The 24651-nt window shown below is 47.9% G+C and overlaps 1 protein-coding gene across 6 annotated transcripts; it reads right to left on the bottom strand.

Annotated features, from left to right (window-relative positions):
- Positions 1-257: 257 nt before the first annotated feature.
- Positions 258-20038, bottom strand: Sp110 (SP110 nuclear body protein). 6 transcript variants are annotated; one of them, XM_027941653.2, is made up of 12 exons: positions 19898-20035; positions 19731-19778; positions 17072-17219; positions 15717-15885; positions 13212-13460; positions 12799-12882; positions 10620-10697; positions 8924-8992; positions 8026-8175; positions 2324-2422; positions 1883-2050; positions 258-1143 (listed from the first exon to the last, which is right to left on the bottom strand). In XM_027941653.2, exons 3-11 carry the CDS (start codon positions 17216-17218, stop codon positions 1896-1898), a joined length of 1200 nt encoding a protein of 399 aa, XP_027797454.1. In that variant the 5' UTR covers position 17219; positions 19731-19778; positions 19898-20035; the 3' UTR covers positions 258-1143; positions 1883-1895. The 6 variants fall into 6 exon arrangements, with proteins under 6 accessions (XP_027797454.1, XP_027797453.1, XP_027797458.1 ...); XM_027941652.2 differs by having other exon boundaries at positions 1860-2050; positions 19898-20034; XM_027941657.2 differs by lacking the exon at positions 8026-8175 and having other exon boundaries at positions 1860-2050; positions 19898-20036.
- Between the last annotated feature and the right edge of the window lie 4613 nt (positions 20039-24651).

The following is a 24651-nucleotide window of genomic DNA, read 5'->3' as shown; positions in this document are numbered from 1 at the left end:
TTCAAAGGCAATTCAATATTGACATGGCAAGACAGAGGGTCCTAGCTCAGGTCTCTCCCCTTCTTCTTATAAAGCCACAGTCCCACTGGGCGAGGACCCCACCTTTATGGCCCCAGTTAACCTTAATTACCTCCTAAAGGTCATACTTCTACACATCATAATTGGATTAAGTGTTCACCTCACAATGGAGACTGAATTTCAACATGAGTTTTCTTGGGGACATTCAAACCACAGCAATACCTAGGAACCCATATATATTTTCAAAAAAAATTCATTCTGAAGATATATCGGTTTATTTTATAATATTGATGGGGTTTGTGTTCTTCCATAACTTTTTACTATTACGCTGAGCATCCCTGATTCCCACGGTACTTCCAATCAGCATGGAAAAGATGGTTCATACCACAGATGTCACTGCAGAATCAGTGCCTTAAACTCCGAATGAATCCAGCCAAGGGTCAGGCCAGTCTCCCAGGCGAGACAGGAGAGATGGAAAGTTCACACCTAATATGAAGCTCACGAGTGGGACCTGAGCCTGGAGGACGTGGACGAGCTAGTAGAGAAGGTCGAGGAGGAGAGGGTGGTACAGCCATCACAGGCCTGCCATGCTGCCTGGAGGGGTTTTGCAAGGAAAAGCGCAGCTCAAACCCCGACTCCACCCCAGTGCTACAGATAACCAGCACTTACCACTGAGCCATACTTGGTGATCAGTGAAGGACGGTCACCCATGAGCCAGATCTTTTTTAAAACACATGGACATCACCAGCTTTTGTCCTCCCAATTTTCATTTTTTTAAATATATATTTTTTTTTGTTGTAGTTGGAACAATACCTTTATTTTATTTACTTATTTTTATGTGGCGATGAGGTTCAAACCCAGGGCCTTACACATGCTAGCGAACGCTCTACTGCTGAGCCACAACCCCAGCCCCCAGTTTTCATTTTGAAGAGTCATTTTCTTCCCCACCCAAATTAACTATGAAAGCAGTGGCAGTGTGCTGGCAGCAGGGTGCTAGGGCAGTTGTCGTGAAGTCACCCTGCCCAAGTGAGGGGCGGCTTCGAGCTGGGACACTCAGAGGCTCAGAGTTAACAAGGCGACCAGAAATGTGGTAGGAACACCTGCCATTTACTCCTCTCTTGAGTCCTGCAAGAGAGAAGGGCTCAATGAATGAGATTATTATGGAAGCTAATACTGACCTTCCTCCTTCCTAGGAATCTCTGTGCCTGGACGGCACACTAGATCTCAAACCCAAGGCAAGCAGAAGCTCCCTCCCACATCAGTTCTTGTGGGCTGTACTTAGTGATAAAATCATTTCCCCTGTTACTTAAATCCAAGTTCCTCTCTCCCAGCTCTTCCTTTCCATTTCCGTTCTTCCTCTCTAGATAAAATCCTTATGATTTCATCCCCATAATAATTTTTTTGAGTATTATTGGAATCTTTGTGCTGGGTCCTGGGGTCACAGAGACTGGTACCTCTGCAGTTGTTGTGAGGACAGGAACAGTATGCCCTAGAAGTGCAGAGGAGAGATTAGCCACTGAGCCATAGGGTGGCTCACTGACAGGGTGGCCTGGAAACACTTCCCGGAGGGTCCAGGTGAGCTGGTGTTTACTGGGCAGAGGACACAGGCAGGCTGTTCAGCATCAGCCTTCAGCTACCCTCTTTCCAATCCACCCAAACTGCCAGACGAAGCTTCTTAGAGCCCTTACCCCTCCCCTGCATTTAAACCCTCACGCTACTTTGCTGGCCTTGAAGGTCTTCCTCATCAGCACCCATCCTAACTTTGTCACCTGTAGCTTTTTTCTGTGAGCCCTGAGCTCTTCCTAAATCATGCTGCTGAATCCTAGTGAAATTCTACTCACCCTCCCAAGGTTAAACCTGTCACCTGCCGTCTCTGGTCACTGTAATACTTCCAGCAGCTGACTTAGGGTCTTTCCTTGGCAGCGCACACTCCACTTCCAGTTTTTTGCATTTCTCCCTTTTCCTTTAATGGCAAATTCTTGGGGTGTGAACCACGCTCCCTCTTCATTCTGGATGCACTTCTCGGAGGAGCCTGGGAAGAAGAGGCAGCCCATTCTGAGATCCACCTTGACCCTCTGAGAATTCATCCCAGCCTCTGAGCTCCCAATGGTGTTGCTTCACCTTCCTGGGTCCAGAGGGATTCCTGTGATGTGGAAACCTTTGGAAATCCCTTCACAGGAAGCGTGTCTGTCTCTGCAGCCTGGCCAGCAGGGTCCGTGTCCTGAACTGGACATGGTTTGCCCAGGCACTTCTCTTCCCTTCTATCACCGCGGGATCCACAGAACAGAATAACCAAGGAACTCACCTCGCTTCATTTTCTCCTTATATAAAATCCCTTTTGCTGTACCACAGGTCACAGGAAGTTCAGGAGACAGAAAATCCATGAGGTCATCTTTAGGTTTTTCTGAAAGGAGAAGAGAACATTTTGGGGTTAGTTTTCCTTCACATTTCCTCTTGAATGCTCCCTGTCCCTGGGATTCCAATAATAATAACAAACAATAATGTAAATGGTATTGGGGAAGCTTCTCTGGTTCAGCCACAGGAAGTACTCTGCTCTGAGGGTCAGATTAGTTAGGTGAGCAGTAAATAAACCACCACCACCGCCCCACACTAGTCAGAGCATTTTAGAAGAACTTACGGGGCATACTTTGAATGTGTTTTAATTTGTAAGTTAATTGGCCATCACCCAATGTTCTTTAGCATTCGACAGAATCCTGCTTATCTCTGTGCTGATGGAAGTTCCCATCTAGAATATTTCTTTGTAAAAAAAAAAAATAGAATATTTCTTTGTGATCATGTAGCTGCAGAAAAAGTCTTTGCTCGTTAAGTTTATTCCTAATTCAAACGAGGACTTGGCTAAGTGAGACGGTGTCTGTTTTCAGTGTTTGCTCTCATTTTTTATTTCATGGCGTCCTGTTTTCTTCTTTTATGAATAAAAGAAAACTCTAGAGAGTCGTGGATTAATTTGTAAATTGCACATGGGGATTTGGCAGCTCAGAACCCCCAGGGAGGGATCTTGGATTTGGATTCAAGAGAAGCAGTTGCAAAAGCGTTTGAAATAAATGTCAGCAATTCCTGCTCCCTAGCCCTCTGACCTCACTGTGGGGTAATCCTCTGCAGGGGCCGTGTCCTGGGGGACAGGGGAAAGGGCTACCCATGCCTCAGGTTGAGTTATGGAGGAGGCTCCTCCTGAAATGAGTCAAAGGGAACAAGTGGTCCAACCCTGTGCTGTTTCACACACTTACTGGAAGAGCCAGAAGAAAACATGAGTAATCGAGGCTTTGTCGGAAAAGGAAAGAACAGCATCACTAGTGAAGAATCTGATAGTTACTGGAAAGAGGAGAGATGGGGTGGGAAGGGAGGGAGACTGAGAGCAGAGGGGCCCCTGAGGAGTGACAGCATGGTTTGCCAGCCCAAGTGCCCATCCTTGGAGGAGCAGGGTGGCTGCGGGGCTGGGCATGGGCGTGAGGAAACCTTGCAGGGGAGAAAGACTTGATCTCAACAGTCGGCCACACTCTTCCCGGAGCAGCGGACTCCCTCGTGTGTCTCCAGGCTGCAGCGGGTGAGATCCTGGCCTGGGAGCCCGACCTGGTGGGCTGGTGATTCTCCTCTGCAGCTCCTAGAAGGAGCTCCTAAGGGTGCTCAGTGTTATAAAGTTTGAGTGGGAGATTTTCTGCTTCCAGTTCCCATCTTGGGTGAAAGGCAGAGCTACAGGTAGCCTTGAGTGCAGTCATAAGCCCGGGGGGAAATCAGCACAGCTCTGGGGACCCTCTATAGCTCCCCATCTTCACAGAAACGCCTTCTCCAACTCCCAGTGGTAAACAGAGCTCTAAGGACACAGATGGCCCAGACACAGATGCTCACAGGGGATGAGTGTGGGCAGGGAGCCAACCTGCAGAGCCCTGGCTCAGCTCTCCCTCCCTCGGTGCCACCCAGGGAGTTGGGCCTTTAGGCCTGAGGACTTCAAAGGCACCCACCTACCCCCAAGGGCAGCCTCTGGTCAGTTCCCAGGAGTGCTTTTTGGGTCAGCTTCACCTGCCCAGCTCAGCAAACAGGCTCAGGAAGGCCTGGGGGGGGGCCCTCCAACAACACCTGCCCCTTCTCCAAGGGGAACTTGGATCACCGTTAGCAAGTGAGAGCAAACAGCTGGGAGCCTGGGGGGGAAGCAATTCAAGAGCAAATGAGGGTGGAAACAAAGAAGAGCAGGTAGGAAACGAAAAGAAAGCCGGGAGAGGCCGGCAGCAGGATGGAAAAACCCTAATTGGCAAGCGGAAGACTAATTCCTGGAAATCCCAGAGAAAAACCCCGAGGTGAAAATTATGCATGGAAAGATGAGAGGCCTAGGAAGGACGGGAGCTGTGTGACCCGGCGTGACGGGGCTGGGAGGAGCAGGAGATGGGCGACTGGAAAAGTACTGGTCAAGGAAACAGAAGGGCAGCCCACTGTCCTCACACAATGGGTAAAAAGGAGGAGGCGACCACTGTCCTCATTATTAGATGGGGACTTGGGCTCAGATCTGGGGAGAGTTCCTGGTGGCCCACAGTGTAGGAGGTAGCCTGGGAATGGAACTCAGAGGTGCCCGATTCCCGGCCATGCTCGTCCCATGAGTGGAGAAATGGCTCAACCAGACACCTCACTGGGCCAACAACAGACACCGTTAAATTAGAAGATACCAGGTGACGAGTCTAAGTGAAGACTGCTTCACCTTGTGACCTCCCGTGACTTTCACAATTAATTACAGCTGGGACGAGAGCCAGGCAGAAGAGAAACAGGGCTCCGAGGGGCGTGGCGGGAACCCACCCCGCCAGCTGGGACAGGGCAGAGGGGATCGTTGAGGGAGGAAGTGAGGGTGCAGGGCGGAGAGAGGGAGGAGGGTGAGCGGGATTTGTCTTGGGGGTGAGTACAGGGGACATGAGAGGGGTCCTGGGGCAGGCAGGAGGTGAAGCGCTTGGTGCCCAACCCGCCAACATTGTGAGAAATCTGGTGTGGTCCCTAAGAAAGCAAAATTACAGCCCTACGGAAAAACAGCAAGTTCAAAGCGTTCACAGACAGGAACCAGGTGTACAGCTGAGGAGGTGGAGACCCAGAGGCAGAGGGACAACTATTGGCATATATCTGCTTCTTCCAGTGTTTCATTAAAAAACAAAACAAAACCAGGAGGCATTTGGGTTTGCTTATTTAGTTTTCTAATGTAAAGAACAAAGGACTTCGGATCAGAACCAATCAGGTTGATTTTAGCTCATGCATGTCTTTTACCCTTTAATTGAATCTGCAAAATGGGCTTAACACTCGTTTATTGTAAGGATTAGATGACAAAAGGTAGAACAAAGTGCTTTGTCAGTTGTAAAGTGATACGTTTACTTGTATTATCAGGGCCTATACACAAGGTGTCGTGTCGTGGGTTGTGCAATGAGCAAGGATTCCACGTTTGACGGGGGGACCTTTAAGTCACATAAGAAACACAATCCTTGTGTATGCTTAGTACATCAGTCTTCCAGCAGAGGGCAGCAAAGGGCTTGGTTTCACGACTCCACCCTGACAGGTGTATTGGGAAAGGCGCATTTTCCAGTTTACACAGGTGCACTGTTATTGGCCCTGGTATTGGTTGGTATTCACACTTGATGAAGAAGAATGAATAATATTTCTATTTGTTAGTTATTTAAGTATAAACTGTGAGGCACAGAGGAGCAGGACATGAAGCAACAAGCAAGACTGCTTCACTCAGCGCCACCTCCAGTGACTTTCACAAGGTCCCCAGGAGGCAGGCAGCAAATTAATTACAGCTGGGACACAGGGCTCTGAGGGGCGTGGTGGGAACCCTCCCTGCCAGCTGGGACAGGGCAGATGGGATCTTTAAGGGAGGATGTGAGGGTAGGGCACAGAGAGGGAGGAGGGTGAGTGGGATTTGTCTTGGGGGTGAGTATGGGGACATGAGAGGGGTCCTGGGGCAGGCAGGAGGTGAAGAATTTGGTGTCCAACCCGTCAACATTGTGAGAAATCTGGTATGGTCCCTTGGAAAGGAAAATTACAGCCCTACGGAAAGCGGCAAGCTCAAAGTGGTCACAGATAGAAAGTATTAGAGAAGCCATTTTCATAATTTATATATATATGTGTATATATATATTTTGTATAGACTTATAGATCCTATGTAGAAAGGGCTCCCGTCCCCCATTTTTTTGGTACGGGGGATTGAACCTAGGGATACTTTACCACTGAAATACATCCTAAGTCCTTTTCATTTTGAAGCAGGATCTCCCTAAATTGCCAAGAGTTTCACTAAGTTGCTGAGGCTGGCCTCAAACTTGCAATCCTCCTGCCTCAGTCTCCCGAGCTGCTGCGATTACAATTGAGTGTCACTGCCACTGTGCCTGGTTCTAGAAAGGGCTTTTAAAGGAAGAAGGACATGGCATAAAGCAGTGGCTTCCAATGGGGGGCCGATTTTGGCTCCCCACCCCCACCCTCTCCACGAGGAAGTCAGGCAACATTTAGACTTTTTTTGTTTGTCAGGACAAGGAGCAGGTGCTTCTGGTGTCCAGCAGGTAGGGGCAGGGACATTGCTAGGCATTCCTTGATGCACAGGGCTGCCTTATTATGGACAGTTATCTGGCCCCATATGTCAGTGGCTGCCAAGGTTGAGAGACTATCATTGGCCATACTGTTAAAGATAAACCGATTGGCCTGTATACATTGGTAATAAAACGTCTCTACCACCAAAAGCTTCTCTAGTAAAAGACAAAAAGCAAGACAAATTATAATATCTGCTACAAAGGACTAATTTCTCTAGCTGATTAAAGCTTGAAATGAATAGTCCTATGTAAAAAAAAAATTAGTAACTGTAAACAGATGATGCTCAAAAGAAAAAACTCTGACAAATTTATTTATTTTTTAAAAAAAAACAGGTCAATTAGTGAAGACAGGCTGGATAATGGCACAGTAATTCATAAGTCTCATAAATCTCAGTAATTTATTATAGAAATCAGAAAATGACAGCCTGGGGGCCATTCTGGCCTCCCACCAGTAAGTTTTCATTGGAAGCTGGCCACACCCATCTGCCTACACACACTCCACAAAGGCAGAGCTGAGCGTGTGTGATGAAGATGGCTTGGTCATTTGGCCCTACTGGGAAAAAAGTTTGCCACCTGCTGTTTTTCAGCAGCAAAGCTCTCCTTCTCTCTTGCACTCCCTGATCATCACAGATGAGAGGGAGCTCAGCCCTGCGTCATGGACGCTCCAGGCTCCTGGCCACAGAGCAACCTCTCTGTCCAAAGATGGCTGTTCTCCGGTGGAGAGAAAGAGGCAGGCAGCTCTCAAAGTGGAAGTGACCCTCTCACTTTGGTCTGCGTATCACTGGCCAAGTCAGGGCCTGGACATCCGGAGTTCACAGGCTGGGTGTCTCACTTCTAGAGGCTGCTGGGGCTTGGGAACACTGTGGACCCCAGTATCTATGGCACATTTAGCCACTGGCACAGCAGGAGGAAACTCAGGAACAGCCAGTGGGTTATTGTTCTGTGCTTTCATGTTTGGAAAAAAGAAAAGTCTTATTATTTGTAAAGGTGCAGGGTCAAGGGTATCTCCATGAGGTCAACGGAAGTGTGAACAATTTGGGTCACTGGATGATCAACATGTGTTAATTTAGAATATGCAGACTTGTTGACTAAGTGATTTCGCTTCTAGAAGTGAACCATTAGGAAATCATCCTGTGAACGTAGCCATCCCGAGGCGGGTGGCCCTCCAACAGTGGTGGGTGGGAATCAGAAAGGAGTTTCTCACACTGCGTGGGGTACTGGTGACCCCACCAATCAAAACGAGATCAGTGGGCTATGGGTCGGCTGCAAAGCTGAGGTGAGGGGCACCAGACGACACACGTAGACACACGTACCGGTCCCGACAACCGCTCACGCCAACATCCTTGCCGTCCTTTCCTTGTGGTCCTCTCCCCTGACCTGCCCTCCCCCTCCTTCCCTCCGGGTACCTGCTCCAGGACAGCCATTCCTTCCCCAGACTTACGGTCCTGTCTGGATGCCCAGGCACGTGTGATCCTAGCCTTCTGGGCCCTTGTCACTACCCTCGAGCTGCAGGTTGAGTGATCCTTCCTTGGAGTCTCCTGATCCTGCTTTGGGAGCTTCTCTTCATTTCTGTGCCCAGGTGAGGCTGCCTCTGGACCAAGTGGTGATTTGTGATTAGGGCCCACAGAGAGCTGCCCCTTCCCCTCCCTAGTGACCTGCCTTCCTGCCCTTCTCCTGCTGCCCCGGGGTTCCTAGGTTAAGTCTCAAAGTGCCAGGAAAACTGGAAATTCACAAGTACCGAGAGACGACGTCAAGTACGCTATAAAAATCAAAGACTGTAGCTTCTCTGTCCTCTGGAAATACCACCAGGTTAGGGTGAGGACCAGGATCCTGTCCATCTTATCTCAAAGTAGCAAAGTTTTTGTTTTTGGTACCAGGGATTGAACTCGGGGTTATCTACCACGAGCCACATCCCCAGCCCTTTTTTATTTTGAGATAGGATCTAGGGCCTTCAACTTGCAATCCTCCTACCTCAGCCTCCTGAGTCTCTGGGATTACAGGTGTACGCCACCATGCCTGGCTTTTTAATTTTTTAATTCTCCCTTTAGTCGGTAAAAGGATGGCGGTCCCCCTCATGCACATAAACTAAAACCCACCCCCTTCCATTCTTTGACTGGGGGATGTGATCTGTCACCTGAACTGAAAGCCTCTTGCTCATCTCCAGTCCACTTTGTACACAGCAGCAAACTCGCTCTTGTGAAATTTAAAATCAGGTCAGATCCCTTGACTGCTGAGAGCTCTTCAATGGCCCGCCCTTGCTTTTGGAATACGATTCAACCCCCTTTCCCAGCTACAGACCTGAACAGCTCCCCGCGGGTCCCGCCTCCTCTCATTATTACCTCTCGGGCAGCTTTTTTTCTGACGTCTCCTTTTTGGAGTTGACCAGATATTTCTTCTTATTTTTCTTCCTAAAAAGAAAGGATAAAGAATCTTTTATGGTTATACATACAGATCTGCCAGCCTTACATGTCAGCGACACTCAGTTTTTACTACTGGTCTTGACACCACAGTGGCCAGGGGGTCATTGGTGGCCTTAGGGGATACTGCTTAATGGAGAAGTGGGGTTAGAAGAGGCTCTCAAGAGAGGAAAGAAAGGAAAGAGAGAAGAGAAAGGAAACGGAGACGAGAGGCCGAGGCAAGACATTTCTAGAAATGAAGGGGAAGCTGTGGAGGCAGCTGAAGCTCCCGTGATGAGCCGCGAGCACTGGCCGCAGACGGCCCTGGAGTGAGAGATCTGAACACCCACAGAGCAAGGGACAGCGGATACTGTGAGGAGGGGAGGACTGGGGGGCAGAGGGTGGCCGTCAGGGCTGGCGGCGGGGAGTGAGGGGATCTCCTCTGCTACTGTAACGGGGAGTGTCACGTGAGAAGCTGCAAAAGACAGCGCAGGGCTTGAAAGGACAGTGGCAGGAAGAGGACCTGCCCGCAGAGTGAGGTCATTTACACAGGAAGACGCAGCAGGGGCACTTGTCCAGGCCTGTGACTGTCCAGCAGCGCCCTCTCTCAGATGCCGTGTGCAGAAGCAGATAAGAAAGTTCCTTGGAGACTGGCCGGGGAAAAGACAGAGAGGCAGGGCAGGTTAGGAAGACGGCAACTGGCTATGAGATGGTGGATCTCGGACTCCAAGCCGGTGAGGGGGTGAGGAAAGGCCAGTGGACAGGTCATTCAAAAGCACTGAAGGACAGCTGCAGAGGGGACACATTGTGAGGAAGAAAACAGAGAGGGACGTTGTTAAATTTATTATTATTCTAGTACTGGGCTGAGAAGGAGAGATCAGAAGTTGAAGGACAGTTGTAGAAAACTTGAAGAACAGGTATCAGAAGAGGAATGCTTAATTACTGGGAATTCGGGCTGTTTGGGTGATGGTAAGGCCTATGGATTGCTCTGGGCATAGGCAGCCAAGAATTTGTGGAGGAAAAAGTCATTGGAAATGAGCAGATGACGGGCCGAGAGGCCAGAGGACTGGATGGCCCATCCGCTGTCCTCATGGGTCCTGCAGGCATCCAGGACTAAGGTGGGACCTGAGGTGACAGAAACACAGCCTCAGGCCAACTAAGGAGGGACAGGAGGCCAACAGATGAGAGGGCTGGAGAGAAGGGTGTTTTAATTGAATGGCTGAACCTCAGAGGAGAGGATGGGGAGCAAGAGACTGGATGGGGTCGAGGGTGGCGAGGTGTGGACCACAGGTGTGGGTGACGGATGGCAGAGAATGGCTGGCTGTGTCTTGCGAGGAAGCAGTTCTGTTCAGGAGAAGCAACCTTCAGCTCAAGAAATTGGTGTGACTAACACGCTAAGAAACTGTGGATACGGGCCTCGGAGGGCTTCAGAACAGGCGATTCTGACAGTTGCTTATTTCCACGTGTCTAAATGCCTTCTGGTTTGTCACAGTTTCTATAAAGGCCTTTGAGGAAGGTGGAATCTTGGCCATCAGGACTAGGGACACGTAGTGGTTGCTTTTGACAAGATGTGATCAGAACCACAGAGAGCAACTCCAAAATCACTCTCTTGACATCTAAAGAGAAAGGAAATCCTTACCTTTCTTCTTTGGAGGTGTGCTAGGTGCCTCGTGGGGCTCCTCTGGGTCATTTGACTCTGGAGAATTCTCTGTCACCACTGACAAAAGACACAAAATTCCTCTCAGAGCTCAGAAGAGGCTGAAGAGAAAGTGCCCAGGGGAGTCAAAGGGAGACTCCGTAAAGGGAGAGAGCGCATGTCCTGCAGACCTTGGAATCTGCAGGCCGGAGGGTTCTTCCTTGACTGTGCCAAGTTGTGGTTACTGTCGGACCCACTTACAGACAATCCTTCTCTGGGAGGAAGAGAAGGACAAGGCTCAGCAGCCCTTGCTCAGGGAACTCAGCTGAGAGTGAAGGGAATGGGTGACCTTGAATTCTGAGGGCCACAGGAACATATTATTGCTTAGGTGTCAGCATATGGATATTCACTCACTGCTCTACCTGTGACCATTTCACCTTGAGAAACAGTGAAGGAGGCTGAGGGCTCAGGGCACAGTTGGAGAGGAGGATTGTTGAAAAAGGTAGGGGCGGGCCGTACTTCTAGCACCTACTCACAGCAAATATGAACCGAGTTCTGCTAGTTTTGCTGAGGACTTGAAATAGAATAAATAAAGGTCCATCCCACGTAGGGATGCCCCTTTCTTCTTTTCTACACAATTCTAGGAGATCTGTCTCCAATTCTGCCTATATAGCAGCAGGTGACTGTGTTGATAAGCAACCGCTGAACTTTTGAGACAATTTACTACTTTTCACATTGCTTTAGTAATATCTGCTTTCAAAAATCCAAATGATACAAAAATGACTAGGGTTGAGGGTGGGAGTTCCCCACAGTCAGCGTGAGTGAGGGCAAGGCGGGTCCATCTGTATTGCCCTTCCACTCAGCATTCAGGCCACCCGGTGTTTCTCTGCTTGCTTTGCATCTCGGCAGGGCAGTTTGAGCATTCCCTAATAAAAGTGGCTCTGCCTCCGTTCTTGTGGCCTTCTCCCCTGCGGTTCCCGCTACAATCCCTTGTGGCAGAGGAATGCTCTCCCTTTGCAGATGCCATATAGTACTTGGAGTCCAAGTTTAGCAGGTATACTGGGGCTTCTGACCTCTATGACTGGTGCCTACCTCTTCCAGACCTGCCTCCAGGCCCTTCCCTGGGACTCTGCCTCCATTCGGGAGCTCCGGTCTCCTGCCTGTCCTAAGCACTGGGTGAGCGGCTGGAATGGGGCCAAGATGGCGGCTCAGAGAATGGACAGCCCCATTCCAAGAAGATGCAAATGGCTCTCCTTCTTGGTACACACAAAAAGGTCCAAATGAGAATAACCTGGAATAGGGCCTGAGGGGGTATGGTCTTCCTTATCTTTTGTTTGAGGGTCTGGTTGTCACTGGAGGACAGTGACCAGAGAGAAATAAAAAATTCTAGATTCCAGGACCAGAAAGTGGGGACCAGAGTGAGGAGGTGGAAAGTAATTGATTCCAACTAGTAAAAATAATGGGTGACCAAGCACCAATGCCCAGGCAAGGGTGGGACAGAGTGAGGAAGTGAACAATGATTCACTCTCAATCAGATGCTTATTAGTGTAATAACAGTATTTTTTCTTTTGAAAATCTTGGAGATGGAATCATCCATTGTTGTGAGCTTCCTGATTATTATGTCAACCTTATCGGGATGGTGCACAGGAAGCAGGATTTGGATCAAATAGGACCCCTTATTATACTGGTACCAGAGAGCTCAGAATCCACAATATCATTTTTGACAATAACATAATTAATAATAGTACTAGACCATGGTAATATTTAATGTAACCAATTCCATTATAAAAATGGCTTGGGGAGAACAAGTGACAAAAGTTGAGAAGCTAACTTGGGTCCAACTTATTTTATGATATTTTCTAATAATAATTTCCATAGCATTGTTCTTATAATCCAATCCAAAGAAGAATGGATAAGGCTGACACACAAAGGCAGGTCTGCATACTCGGTGGGGTGAGGGTCCAGGTAAGCACTTCCTACGTGGGTGTTGTGCAAGGTGCACGTCAATTCAGAAGAGATTTGATTGTTGTTTGGCTTTGCACTGAAGTTGGTGAACCACCCACCCCTTGTCATCCCCAGCTCTTTTGTCCAAGGTTCCTGCCATGGCCTCTCAGTTGACAGGTGCCCGCTCTCCCTTCTCAGCCCCCTGGAGCTAAGCCAAGTCAGCCCCGATCAATGTTACCTTGCCCAGCGCCAGGGGGAGTGCTGGGCATCTCTTGTGAGTCTTCTTCCTCAGTTATTTCAGGTGTTAAGTTGTCACTGGCCGCTGAAGGAGGAATGAAAATCATAGGTTACAGGGACTAGGTGTCAGGGAGGACACTGAATGACCAAAATGCCCAGGGTAGATGGAGCACCAAGGCTCAGGGGCTTTGGAAAGTTGGGATGTCCAGGAATGGGAAGCAGGTGTTCTGGGCTCCAGGTCTCATCGTGCCCCCTGGCGGAGCTTGGGATCCTTTTTGGAAAGGTCTGTGTGGGCAGAGGGGTGCGTGGAAAGGACCAGATGATCTATAAGGGCAGGACCCTGGGTTCTAGGCCCCACGGCATGTGTGGGCTAGGCTGGGGATACAAGGGTGCTGGGCAGGGTCTGCTTCTCACCTGGAGTGCTTCTTCCTTCCTGGATTAGGTCAGGGGGAGGCGTGGCAGGGTCAGAGGTGCTGGGCAGTTCATCCAGGGTCACGTGGATTTGCTGCAAGGCTGCTCTGGGCTCACTGACTCTGGGCGCACAGGACAGATGACTCAGTGAGGGAGGGTGAGGTGGGATCAGCGGCAGCAGCGTGTACCTTTCTGCTGGGGCTTTGAGTGGCAGGGCTGTGGTTCTGCTCCTCTCTCCATAGGAAGCACCCACTGGGATTGATGAAGGAGAACACATCAGGACCCAGAGTATCTAGGGAATGGGATTTCTTTCTTTTTTCTTGGTGTTGAGGATTGAACCTGAGGCCTCGAGCATTTGGGGCAAGTGGTTCTACTGTGGAGCTTCAGCCCCAGCCCAGGATATTTCTTAATATACGATCTCCAAGAGGACGGGGACATGGAGTGATTCATTCCCTGCAAGGACTTAGAACGAATTTGTGGTCATATCTGTCCATTTGTGCTCCTTTCTATTTATTGATGTGGGCATTCCGTTTTATAATCACTGCATCTAACCCCTGATCTGCCCCCAAAATGGTTTCACATGTAAAGTTGAGTTTGACTTTTTACTCAGGGATTTAACTTTCTTTAATTTTGGTTTTGTAGAATTTAGTCAATGATATACATGCTATAATTTTAACAGAGGTCTCTGTTTTAATAAACATACTTCCCTAGAGCAAATTAAGATACAATGAAAATTCCTTAGCAAGGTGGATCAGAATATTTATATTCTGGTTTCTGCTCATTTCTGCAGATTTGGCACCTGACCACGTGGCCACACCAAATTTTCCCTCCTGACCCCACCAGCCCAGGCCCTCGGCATCCCCCACGCTGTTCCTCTGAATGGCTTGTGATGGGTTTTTGTTACAATCTTCTCCATTATTTATTTCAGAAGCAAAAGGATCTCAACCAGTGGACAGAAAAAGGAATACATTTTCAAAAGGGACCCAGAACAAAACCAGAGAGGAGCAGATGCAAGAGGATGTGGGATCCCAGCCCAGGCCTGTGGCTCTCGGGCTCTCAGAGGGGCCAGGAGGAGGGCCCAGGCACAGCTGCACCTGCCTAGAGGACTCTCCCTTTGCTGCCCCCTTAGCTCAAGGCATCCTGTGTCTTTAGGGAGGACTCCCTTGCTGTGAAGTGTCAGGGAGCAGAGGAATTGTCCACAGCAGGGACTCCACTGAAGGCGATGTCACCATTGAGTGTGACCTGGAGGTCCTTCCCTTGCCAGAACCACACACTTTGGCCAAAACACTTTCCTCCAGCGGACAGTGCTTTTACTACCTGGCCCTCTCGTTCTTGCTTTTTTTGGTCCCTGCTCCTTTTTCTTTCCCCTCTGTTTACCCAGTTGCTATGGTTTGGATGTTAAAGGTCTCTCCAAAGCCCAGGTGTTGAGGATTTGGTCCCCAGCGCTGTGCTTAGGAGGTGGGGCCGAGTGGGAAGTCACTGGGGGTGTGACTCTGGTCTCTCCTCTTTTCCCTTTCTGGCCTTGAGGTGAGTGGCTTTGTCCTGCCGCACACTCAGTACGCTGTGCTGCCTTGCCACAGTCCCAAAGCCACAGGGACTTGATCATGGGTTGGACCCTCCAAAACGGTGAGCATAATCAACCTTCTCTCTTTATAACTTAATTCCCTCAGGTATTTTTTATCGTGATGGGGAGGTGCCCACCACACAGCTCTCCCTCTCCTCAGCGTACTTCATGCTGCAGTCTTCCTCAGACTCTTCATGATCCTTCTCTTCCTCTCCAGGTACCCTTCTTCCTCTCAGCTTTACAATATGCCTTCCTGCCGCCTTGTTCAAATAGTGGTTATGATCTTGAGCCCTGTATCAGGAAACCCACACTTCTGGCTCTGTTTCTAAACAGAAAGTTGACTCTGAGCTTTGTTTCCTTGTGTGTCAAGAGCAGCTAATAAGGACCTCACAGGGTCTTAAAGATTACATGAGGGGCTGGGGGTGTGGCTCAGCGGTAGAGCGCTCTCCTCGCACGTGCGAGACCCTGGGTTCGATCCTCGGCCACATACAAAAATAAACAAGTGAAATAAAGGTGTTGTGTCCAACTAAAACTAAAAAATAAATATTTTTAAAAAAAGATTGCATGAGAGAGTCATATAAAGTAGGTGGGATACCGCACTAACAAAGAGAGAGACTTCGGATTTTCCATCCCTATCCCTTTCTCTTTCCACCTGACTCTCCTTATCTTTCTGTTGGACCTGGTCTCTCTGGCTTTGCATTTCCGTCACCTTAGCATTCCTTAGAGACTGTCCAGGGATACTGGGCAATCCCCCAAATGCACAGGACAGGTTAGGCAGAATGGTCTCTCTCCTCTAGAAATTCATCTTAGAGAGTTGGGGACAGAGGCAAGAAGAGCTGCCCTCCAGCCACGCCAAAGGGAAGCCGGGGTTGACATGGAAACAAACCTGAACTTTCAGCATAGCAACCCCTCAAGTGCAAGAAGTATTCAAGTAATCACATTACCGCTTCTGAAGCTTCCGAAAATCTCCGTCAGATTGGGGTATTCCCGCAGGTTAATTTGGCTGAACAATGTCAGCAGAAGTGAAAGGTTAAATGTCTTCTCCAGTTGGGTGAGAGTGTTGTACACCACTCTGGACACAGGGACCAAATTTGTACAGGCTTCCAGCGATTCCTTTAAAAAATGGAGGGAAGGATTAGTATGGAGGATTCAGAACGTTTGTGGTTTTCTAAGTTACAGGAAAGCAAGTCTACTCTTTTAAGGAGACATGTGATATAAACTATAGACCCGATCCTCTCTGGTAAAGAGGTCGCAGCTCCACATGTTCACTTCATATATGCTTGGGTGCCTAGTTGTAGGAATAGATAATTTATGCAGCCTTCTTGAAAATAATTCAGTCTTCTTGTGAACTCCACTTTCAGGAACATTGGATGGAAGAGAGAGTTTTAAGGAAGGAAAGTGGAGCCAAAGGGTGCCACTGTGCAATTGATCCTTCAGGGTGCAGGGCGGGGCGAGTGGGGGAGGAGACCCCTCTGAGGAGTGCTGTCTGGCTGTGATCTGAGGGAGAGCTGGAGCCACCCAGGCCGAGCCGGGGACAAGACTGTTCCAGCATGGCTGGCACTTTCCTGGGCCTGGAGCCACTTTTGTCCACATGGCCCTATGTGGACAGCCCTGCCTTATATCAGCAGGGACTGTGAGCAATACCTGAGGATGCAGTGGGTCGAATGGCACTCCCCCGACCCCGAGAGAGATGCCTATCCGGAGCCGTGGATGTGAATGAATGTGAACTTGTTTGGAAAGGGGGGCTTTGCAGGTTGTAATTAGGCTACAGATCTTGAGATGAGATCATTCTAGATTAGGGTGGGCTCCAGATGCCCTAAATGCAAGTACCTTTAGAAGAAAGGAAAAGCGAGGAAACACAGAAGAGAGAAGGTGATGCAGAGATGGGAACAGATCGGAGCGATGCGTCCCCAAGGCAGGGAATACTGGGAAGTGCCAGCAACCAGCCGTCAGAAGCTAAAACAGAGGCAGGCAGCAGGTTCTTCCAGAGGCTCTGGAAGGAACAACCTTGTAGCACCTTCATTCTGGCCTTATGGCCCCAGGAACTGTGACAGAATGAATTTCTGTGGTTTCAAGCCACCTGGTCTGTGGTGATTCACCATGGTGGTCCCCATGGCACTGTCAAAGGAAGGCAGCCCCTAGGACACCCTGTCTTCCAACCGCCCATCCTGCGATCATGTACGACGTGTTTGCTGGGCCTCCCACACCCCAGAGGCCCTGGTGGTTGGTGGTGTGAGATCTGTTACAGGGCACACTGGGTAGGGACTGGGCTGCCAAGGGGAGGGTCCACACCACTCACCCTGTACATTTTCTCAGTGATGAAGGACTTGTCTCGGAGGCCTTCAAAGAAGGGAAATGGCTTTTGTATGGCATAGGAAATCTCCAGTTTCCGGCATATGAAATGCTGAAGAAGAGCCTTTTCCATGGCCCCGCTCACAGTGATCATCCTATGGAGAGAGGCAGAATGAGAAAACAGGGGAAAACCTCCCAGGTGTGCGGGGAGCTGCTCTCTGCATGAAAGAGGCACACAAGACAGACATCCAGGTCCCCAAGGCATCCCTTAGCAGTCCACAAGCAATGTCTGCTTAAAAGACTCAAAGACATAGGGAGGAGAAGGCAGGGCCCAGCAACAATAAAGGCTGAGAGGCTCTGGCCTGATGATGCCCAGATCCCCAAGGGGCCTCCCGTGAACTTGAAGTGGATATTAAAAACTGCTGGTGTGACTGAGTGTTTCCTGTGCACCCCTCTGTTCTAAGGGTTTCATACGCAGTAGCTTATTGGATCTTCACAAACCCCTGCAAGCTGACTGCTCTGATTCCATCCACTTAGCTGTTGAGCACAATGACACAGAAATTCATGAACCTTGCCCTGGGTTGTGTAGCTTGGCAGGGGAAGAACTGAGAACAATCCCAGCTTGCTGGCTGCAGGCTTCTGAGTTGTAGGTCTATACTCACAGCCACACGGAGCTGGGTTAAACTGGATGGCCTGGGCTGCAGCCTGAGCTGTCAACCAGCCAAGCTCAGGGAACAGGGACCACTTGGAAATGGGTAGATGGAAACCTGATAGTATTTACGAATTCTAATAAGCAGCTCCCAACGTTTTGACATAAGCAGATGAAAAAATAAATAAAACCATGAAGGATTGTGAAAGTCTGATCAGCCAGGGTGACCTCAGTGGTTTATTTCACCTGACCACTCGCGTCTTACAACAGACACACCTGCCTTGTGCCGTGCCTACGTGACAAGTACAAAACCGACTGTTTATGAATCATGGAAAATACAAATTGTAACAGGCAGAAAATCTGCAGATGACCTTGACAACAGGGAGGCACTAACAAAGACACAGTCACCTGGAGATTTTTAAAAGACAAGGCAACATGGCACTACTTTCTCCAGCTTCATTTGTGACAGTGGCACATTCAGTGCTTCTACTCCCATTGAAATTTGGCAAAAAAAAAAAAAATGATAAAAAAGAATAATCCGGGGCTAGGGTTGTAGCTCAGTGGTCGAGCACTTGCCTTGCATGCATGAGGCACTGGGTTCCATCCTCAGCACCATATACAAATAAATAAATACATAAAACAAAAATATTATTAATAATAATAATAATCCACAACAGCAGTGGTAAAGGAGAACAGATGCGGGCTTCATGACGAAATCCTAGAAGATAGAGAACGGTGTGCACAGGGAGGAGAGAGTGTAAGGGTGAGTCCAGAGTCAATGGGAGCCAGAAGGAGTACTTGACAGGCAGCCGGAGGCCACCCCCACACCAACCACGGGCTTCACTTAGGACCCTTCATCATACAACAGCATTCCAAATAGGACCTCACCAAACTCCTCCTTCCTCATCCTGAAAGATGAGAATGAGGCAGGTTAAGTAACCAGCCCAAGGCATCCAGGGGCAAAGCAGGGTTTATCTGACTCTTTATTTCCTGTTTCCTCACTATGCAAGATGCCACATCTCTGGGCTGGGGATGTGGCTCAAGCGATAGCGCGCTCGCCTGGCATGCCTGCGGCCCGGGTTCGATCCTCAGCACCACATACAAAACAAAGATGTTGTGTCTGCCAAAAACTGAAAAATAAATATTGAAATTCTCTCTCTCCTCTCTCTCTCTCTTAAAAAAAAAAAAAAGATGCCACATCTCATAGATGACTATGTTCAGATTTTTATTATGTAAAGGGACTTTGCAAATAAATAAGCAAAATACAAACGTCTAAGTGAAAAAAAAAAAAAAAACATGAGCAGGCAACTAAGAGAAGAGTAAGCCACATGTGCAACGATCTGTGAAAAGCTTAACTTGCTAGTCATTAGAAACATGCACAGAAAGACAATGTGACTGCACATCTGCCTGTCTTGGCCAAGACAGAAAATAACAGCAACAATCCCAGACACTGGATGGAAATGCAAACAGGCTGAGATCCTCCAAGTGGCTAATTTAGCAACCAGCATCAAATGTCCTAAAATGTGTATTCCTTCAAATTTCCACCTCCAGAAATTTCTGGGGATTGAACTCAGGGGCACTCAACCACTGAGCCACATCTCCAGCCCTATTTTGTATTTTATTTAGAGACAGGGTCTCACTGAGTTGCTTAGTGCCTCGCAGTTGCTGAGGCTGGCTTTGAACTCATGAGCCTCCTGTCTCAGCCTCCCAACCTCTGGGATTACAGGCGTGTGCCACCAGCCAGGCTTGGAAATTTATTTCAAGGAAACAATGATGAACATGCTTAAAGAAACTAGATAAAAAGTTCATGACATGCTAGAGAGGAAATTAAAAGGACTCTCCTTATTTTCTCTTTTCCACCAGTCTCTCTGCTGGTGGCTTGTGGAGTGGACAACGCAGGTAGGCGCAGGGTCGGGTTGGGGAGATGGCGAATCTCGGCTGCACCCTCTGCAACAGGCTGGCCCTCAGGGAAGGGAGCTGGGCCGTGGGTCAGCTGCGCTGCACGTCCGCGTCTTACCAATCCCCTGAGAAGCCCGCGTGCCTTCTCCACCTCTGGAAAACACTCCTTTACAAAAAAGAGCCTTAGATTTTAAATCCTCGAGCTCCACCCTGGGGTGGCTGCCAGTTATAAAAGCCCGTCCACCGAGACTGAAGGGCAGCGCGGACAGACAGGCAGACACTTACCTGGGGGCTGGCTCCCCTTCCAGGTCTAGGGGCTGGGCCAGCGATCGCCCCGGGAAGCCTGGGAGGACCGCAGGGACACCGGGGCCAGGCGGAGAAACAGGAAGTGCCTGTGCCGGGCCTGGTGGCGCAGGAAAGGAAAGTGAAAGTGACGAGCACATCAGGCAGGAAGCGGAGGCCGGTGCCCGCAGCCTCCCTCACCTCCGGCTCGGACGCCCCCAGGGGGTGGGGAGGAGCCGCTGTCTCCCAGCCCCAAGTGGGAGACCGGGGAGGAGGCAGGCCCAGGGGACCAGAGCTGGGCCAGGGAACTGGGAATCCACTGCTGTCCCCTTCGCTACGCACTTCCATTTCCCCGGAATGAATGACTCCTCCTCATTCTGTACTTTCTTGGGTGATGAAATGTTCTAAACTGAATAAATTTACTAGACACCATCAAAACCACATCAACAGCTAAGGAAGATGTGCCAGAGATGCCTAGAGTTTATCAGGATAAGACGATTATATGAGAAAATTGCAAATAAAGGGACCTGAACACCAGCTGGGATCATGCAGAGGCTGAGCCAAGCCAGGAGAGGACTCCAGATCAGTGAGGCAAGGAGAGAGCACAGGCACCCTCTTCAGCACACCCCTTTTAAAGATTCTTAGTGTGCATGGGCGTGGAGATCTGTGAGAAATTTAGCCATCTGCTTGACTCTATTTAAGTCATTAATTTTAAATGTAGTTGACCCAGGAGTCCCCCATTCCAGGAAACCTATGAAGCCCTCAGGAAAAGAGATGCGAAATATGATTCTGGGGTCTATGGACACTTGAAACAAGGAGACCTGCAGGAGAGAGAGCCCGCCATGCTTCCAGTGGAGGTGTGACCACGATCTGCCCGCCAGGGAGGGACAGAGCAACAGGCCCAGTGCAGTCCGTCCCAGCAGTGGGGACAACGGTGGAAGCCACAGCAAGCCCAGGGTAGCACGAAAGGATGTCTAAGTGCTGCGGGTGCAGGGGATCCGTGGCGATAGGTAGCGACTGTCTATGTCAGGGTCACACTGCATTTCCTAAGCCCCTCCACTTCACCTGGAAAACCTTTCATGGAGGGAGAGGTCAGCAGCAAGAACTTCCTCCAGACTCGCTCAGAGATGCACCAGAGATGCAAAAGCACGGGTGAAGGAAAGGGGTGAAAGAATGTCAAAATGTCAGATCAGGCAAAGGTTATTATATGAGAAAGAGTGAATAAGGATAAAAGATGTTTATTCTAAGCAACACATGTCAAGAACACAGTAAGAAGGGGAAAACCTTGCCTGTTAATTTCAATGCAAGTGACCTCTGTAGTGAGGGCTTATTATGAATATTCTTTATTCTGGGGTGGGGTTCCAGGGATTGAACTCAGGGGTCTCCATCACTGAGCCATATCCCCAGCCCTAATTTGTATTTTATTTAGAGATAGAGTCTCACTGAGTTGCTCAGCACTTTGCTTTTTGCTGAGGCTGGCTTTGAACTCGTGATCCTCCTGCCTCAGCCTCCTGAGCCCCTGGGATTACAGATGTGCTTCACTGTGTGTATAATTCTTCTTAGCTCAATTTTATGGGTATATAAAATGGATCCAACTTAAGTGAACATTGTGATGAATTTTAGCAAATATCGGCACCACCACAATGAAGATGCAGTCCATCTTCAACACACCAGAGTGCTCTCCTGTATCCTTTGCAGAAAATTCCCTCCTCAACCCCAGCAATGGGCAACGGTAGACCATCTGTGACTGCAGATTAGTTCCATCTGTACTAAATTTTACAAAAATGGAAACCTAGGGTGTGCACTTTCTGGTATGTGGCTTTTCTGGCTCATCATAATACTTTTGAGACTCCTTCCTGCTCTCTAGCTGATGTGTTGGCCACCTCTCGCTCATCCTGTCTGGTTAGTATGATGTCACCAATGTGATCCATCAGTGGCACGTTCTATGGATGTCAGGTGTTCCAGACCTTTTTGAATCTATTATGACAAAAGACAGGTGAGCTAATTGAACCCCAAAACAAAATCATAATTAATATTCTTATGTATTGAATATAAAAGCAAACCGTTTGGGATCCTTCTTTCTAATCCAAAAGGAAAGAGAACATTACTGAATCAACAGCCCCACACTGTGCACCTGTGAAAAGAGATGGCTGGGGATCTTCCTGAACTGCCTATCTTCTTGGCCTGCTCCTCCAGTGGCTTATAAATTCTGTGAGTGACCCAATATGCTTCTTTTTTTTTTTTTTTTTTTTTTCAGAGTAGAAATTAGAAGTTTATTAAAGGACAGCAGAAAAGACTTCTCCCGGAGGAAGAAGGGGACCCAAGAGGTGGAATCCGTGGAAGGGATGTTGTCTCCCCTTTTTATAGTTCTTTCAGTGATGGAATGTAGGTGGGAAGGCCCAAGGGGTGGGACACAGGTGGGCCAAAGAAGTAATCTGGTCAGGAAGGACTTCTGAGTCAGCACCTTTTTGCTGGGGGCTATTCATTAACATTTCTTTGAGGTGGACTTTGGCCTAGGGCCTTTTCGGGACTTCATTAACATTCCATGAGTTGTCCTGCGTTTCCCAGAATCATTGCCAGCATGGCCTCCATTTTAGATTTCACTCGGCATTAGACCCGATTTATCTAACTACACTGACTACCTAACTTTAAATCTGGCTTCATTCCCCCCTCTAATTTGGGAACTCCTTACTGCTGTAAGGAAGGGGGGCGAAGAAGATCTTTCTGGCTTCTTCAGGCTGAAAAGGGACGATGTGGGGCAAGCAGTTTGGAGTCCCCCTTTAAAAATCGGGTCTATCGAGTGGTCCATGATAGAAGTCTGATTGAGAAGTAATAGTCTGGAGGGCCATTTGAGTGATGGATGGTCTATAAGAGAAACAAGAATTCATTAGTACTGGAACCATATTGATGCAGCAATAAATGCCATAGCACAGGAATATGCCAATGAGTATGATGGCAAAGACAAAGACTAACAATGTTTTCCACCAGGAAGTACCAAGAACCAGGAGCTAAGATATTGTTTCCATGACAAAGTTGCTGAGGACATGGCTTCTATCTGAGCATGTAAATCTTTAAGGATATTTGTCACATTGCGAGAAATGTCAGGGATGTAAACACAACATTTAACTTTTAGGGTTACAGATGTCCTTTTCCTTAAGATACAGTTTAATAATTTAATGTCATCTGATCTTGAAAAATCCTTTTACTAGTATGACCTCTGTGTCTAATAGAGAAATCTTTAATTCTGTTACTTAGGGCTGGATAACCATACTTGCAAACACTAAGCCTACCTGTGTAGGTTAGAAATAAAGGCCTTAAACTAAAAACTACTCTGGCAGTTCCTTTTGATAGTTATCAGGCATTCCTGTCTGAGAATCTCTTTTGCAGCCTCCAGTTTACTTATTTTTGGAAGTTACATTTAACTATTATTATTATTTAAAATGTCCAGGAACAGCTGTGCTTTGGCTTTGACTGTCTTTGCTAAGTGTTTAAGATGAAGCAAGTCAAACTGACTTTTGTTTTTATCTATTGTTAACAGTCAGCTGAGCTTCCCTGGGAGTCCTCGGGGAACTTACAGCAGCTTCTCAGTTCCGCTAGTGCCATTTGTGCTAGGATGGGTCCAGGCCTTGCTTGACCATGTGGCTTCCCTTGGAAGCATCAGGGATGTCTCCCTTTTCTGATGACCCTCCTCTTCACAGCAAATGCACTGATTGGCTTTCTGTCCTCCACTGGTCTCATTAATCTCCCTGATCGGGAGGTTATGTGGCCTAGAGTTGCAAAGCTCTTTGGAGAAGTCCCCTATTCCCTGATTCAGACTGACTTAGAGGGCAAGAGCCAAATATTGGTTTTCTTGGCCCTTTTAATTTAACTTTAATTTTAAAACTTAATCTTAAACATCCAGCAAATAAGTTTCAACAGCCTTATACTAAGAGTACTGGGCTTTAATGTCTATCTCTCTCTCCTGTAGGTGATAACTCCTTATCTTAAATTAACCCAGGTTGTGTGTTCTTAAAGCAGTACCTCTGCAAAACATTAACAGGCAATCTTAAATCATTTATAAGAAAACTACAAAATAAAATTATCAAGAGTAAAAACATATTTAGTTCATGTAATAGCTACCTTGAATTTTGGCAGAGTTATACATTATAATCCCTTGTTTGAGATCCTGGTAATTGTGACAAAAACCAACTTTTGGACACAACTTTAAATGTACTGAAATTTGGCCTACTTTTTCCATAGTCACTTTCACATGCAGTGAGATGGGACAGAGCCTTATCTCAAGTAAGGCAGGGCTCTTCATAAATCTTAAGTACTGTAGTTCTGAAACTGATCTTTGCTTTTTAAACATCATTTTACAAAGCCTACATAAATTGTTGTGAACTTGAGCAAACACAACATAATATCACATCTAAAACATGAATTAAAGAAAGGCTGAAAGCTTTTAACCTTTTGTAGAAAAGTAGCAAAGTACTTTTGTGTTTTACAATAAAACCTTCACACAGATTAGGCTCTCATTAACTTAAAAATACATTTAAATTGTATCTCAGGGTAAAAAGTAACATAGAACTTTACATATCTTATTGATAACAAGTCCAGTTATAGAACACAAATGATATAAATAAATCTCCAACATGTTTTTCTTTTTAAGCCTAAAATTACCATACAACTTTAGAACACCAGCTTGATATAATGCTCTTTTAAAACTTCTACCTTACAGACTTGTATACCTGGAAGATATGGACACATTAACACCACAA

Source organism: Marmota flaviventris, chromosome 11, assembly GCF_047511675.1.
Source record: "Marmota flaviventris isolate mMarFla1 chromosome 11, mMarFla1.hap1, whole genome shotgun sequence".
Classification (NCBI taxonomy): Eukaryota; Metazoa; Chordata; class Mammalia; order Rodentia; family Sciuridae; genus Marmota; species Marmota flaviventris.
The sequence above is the reverse complement of the archived record's forward strand: the minus strand, read 5'-3'. Positions and strand labels throughout refer to the sequence as shown.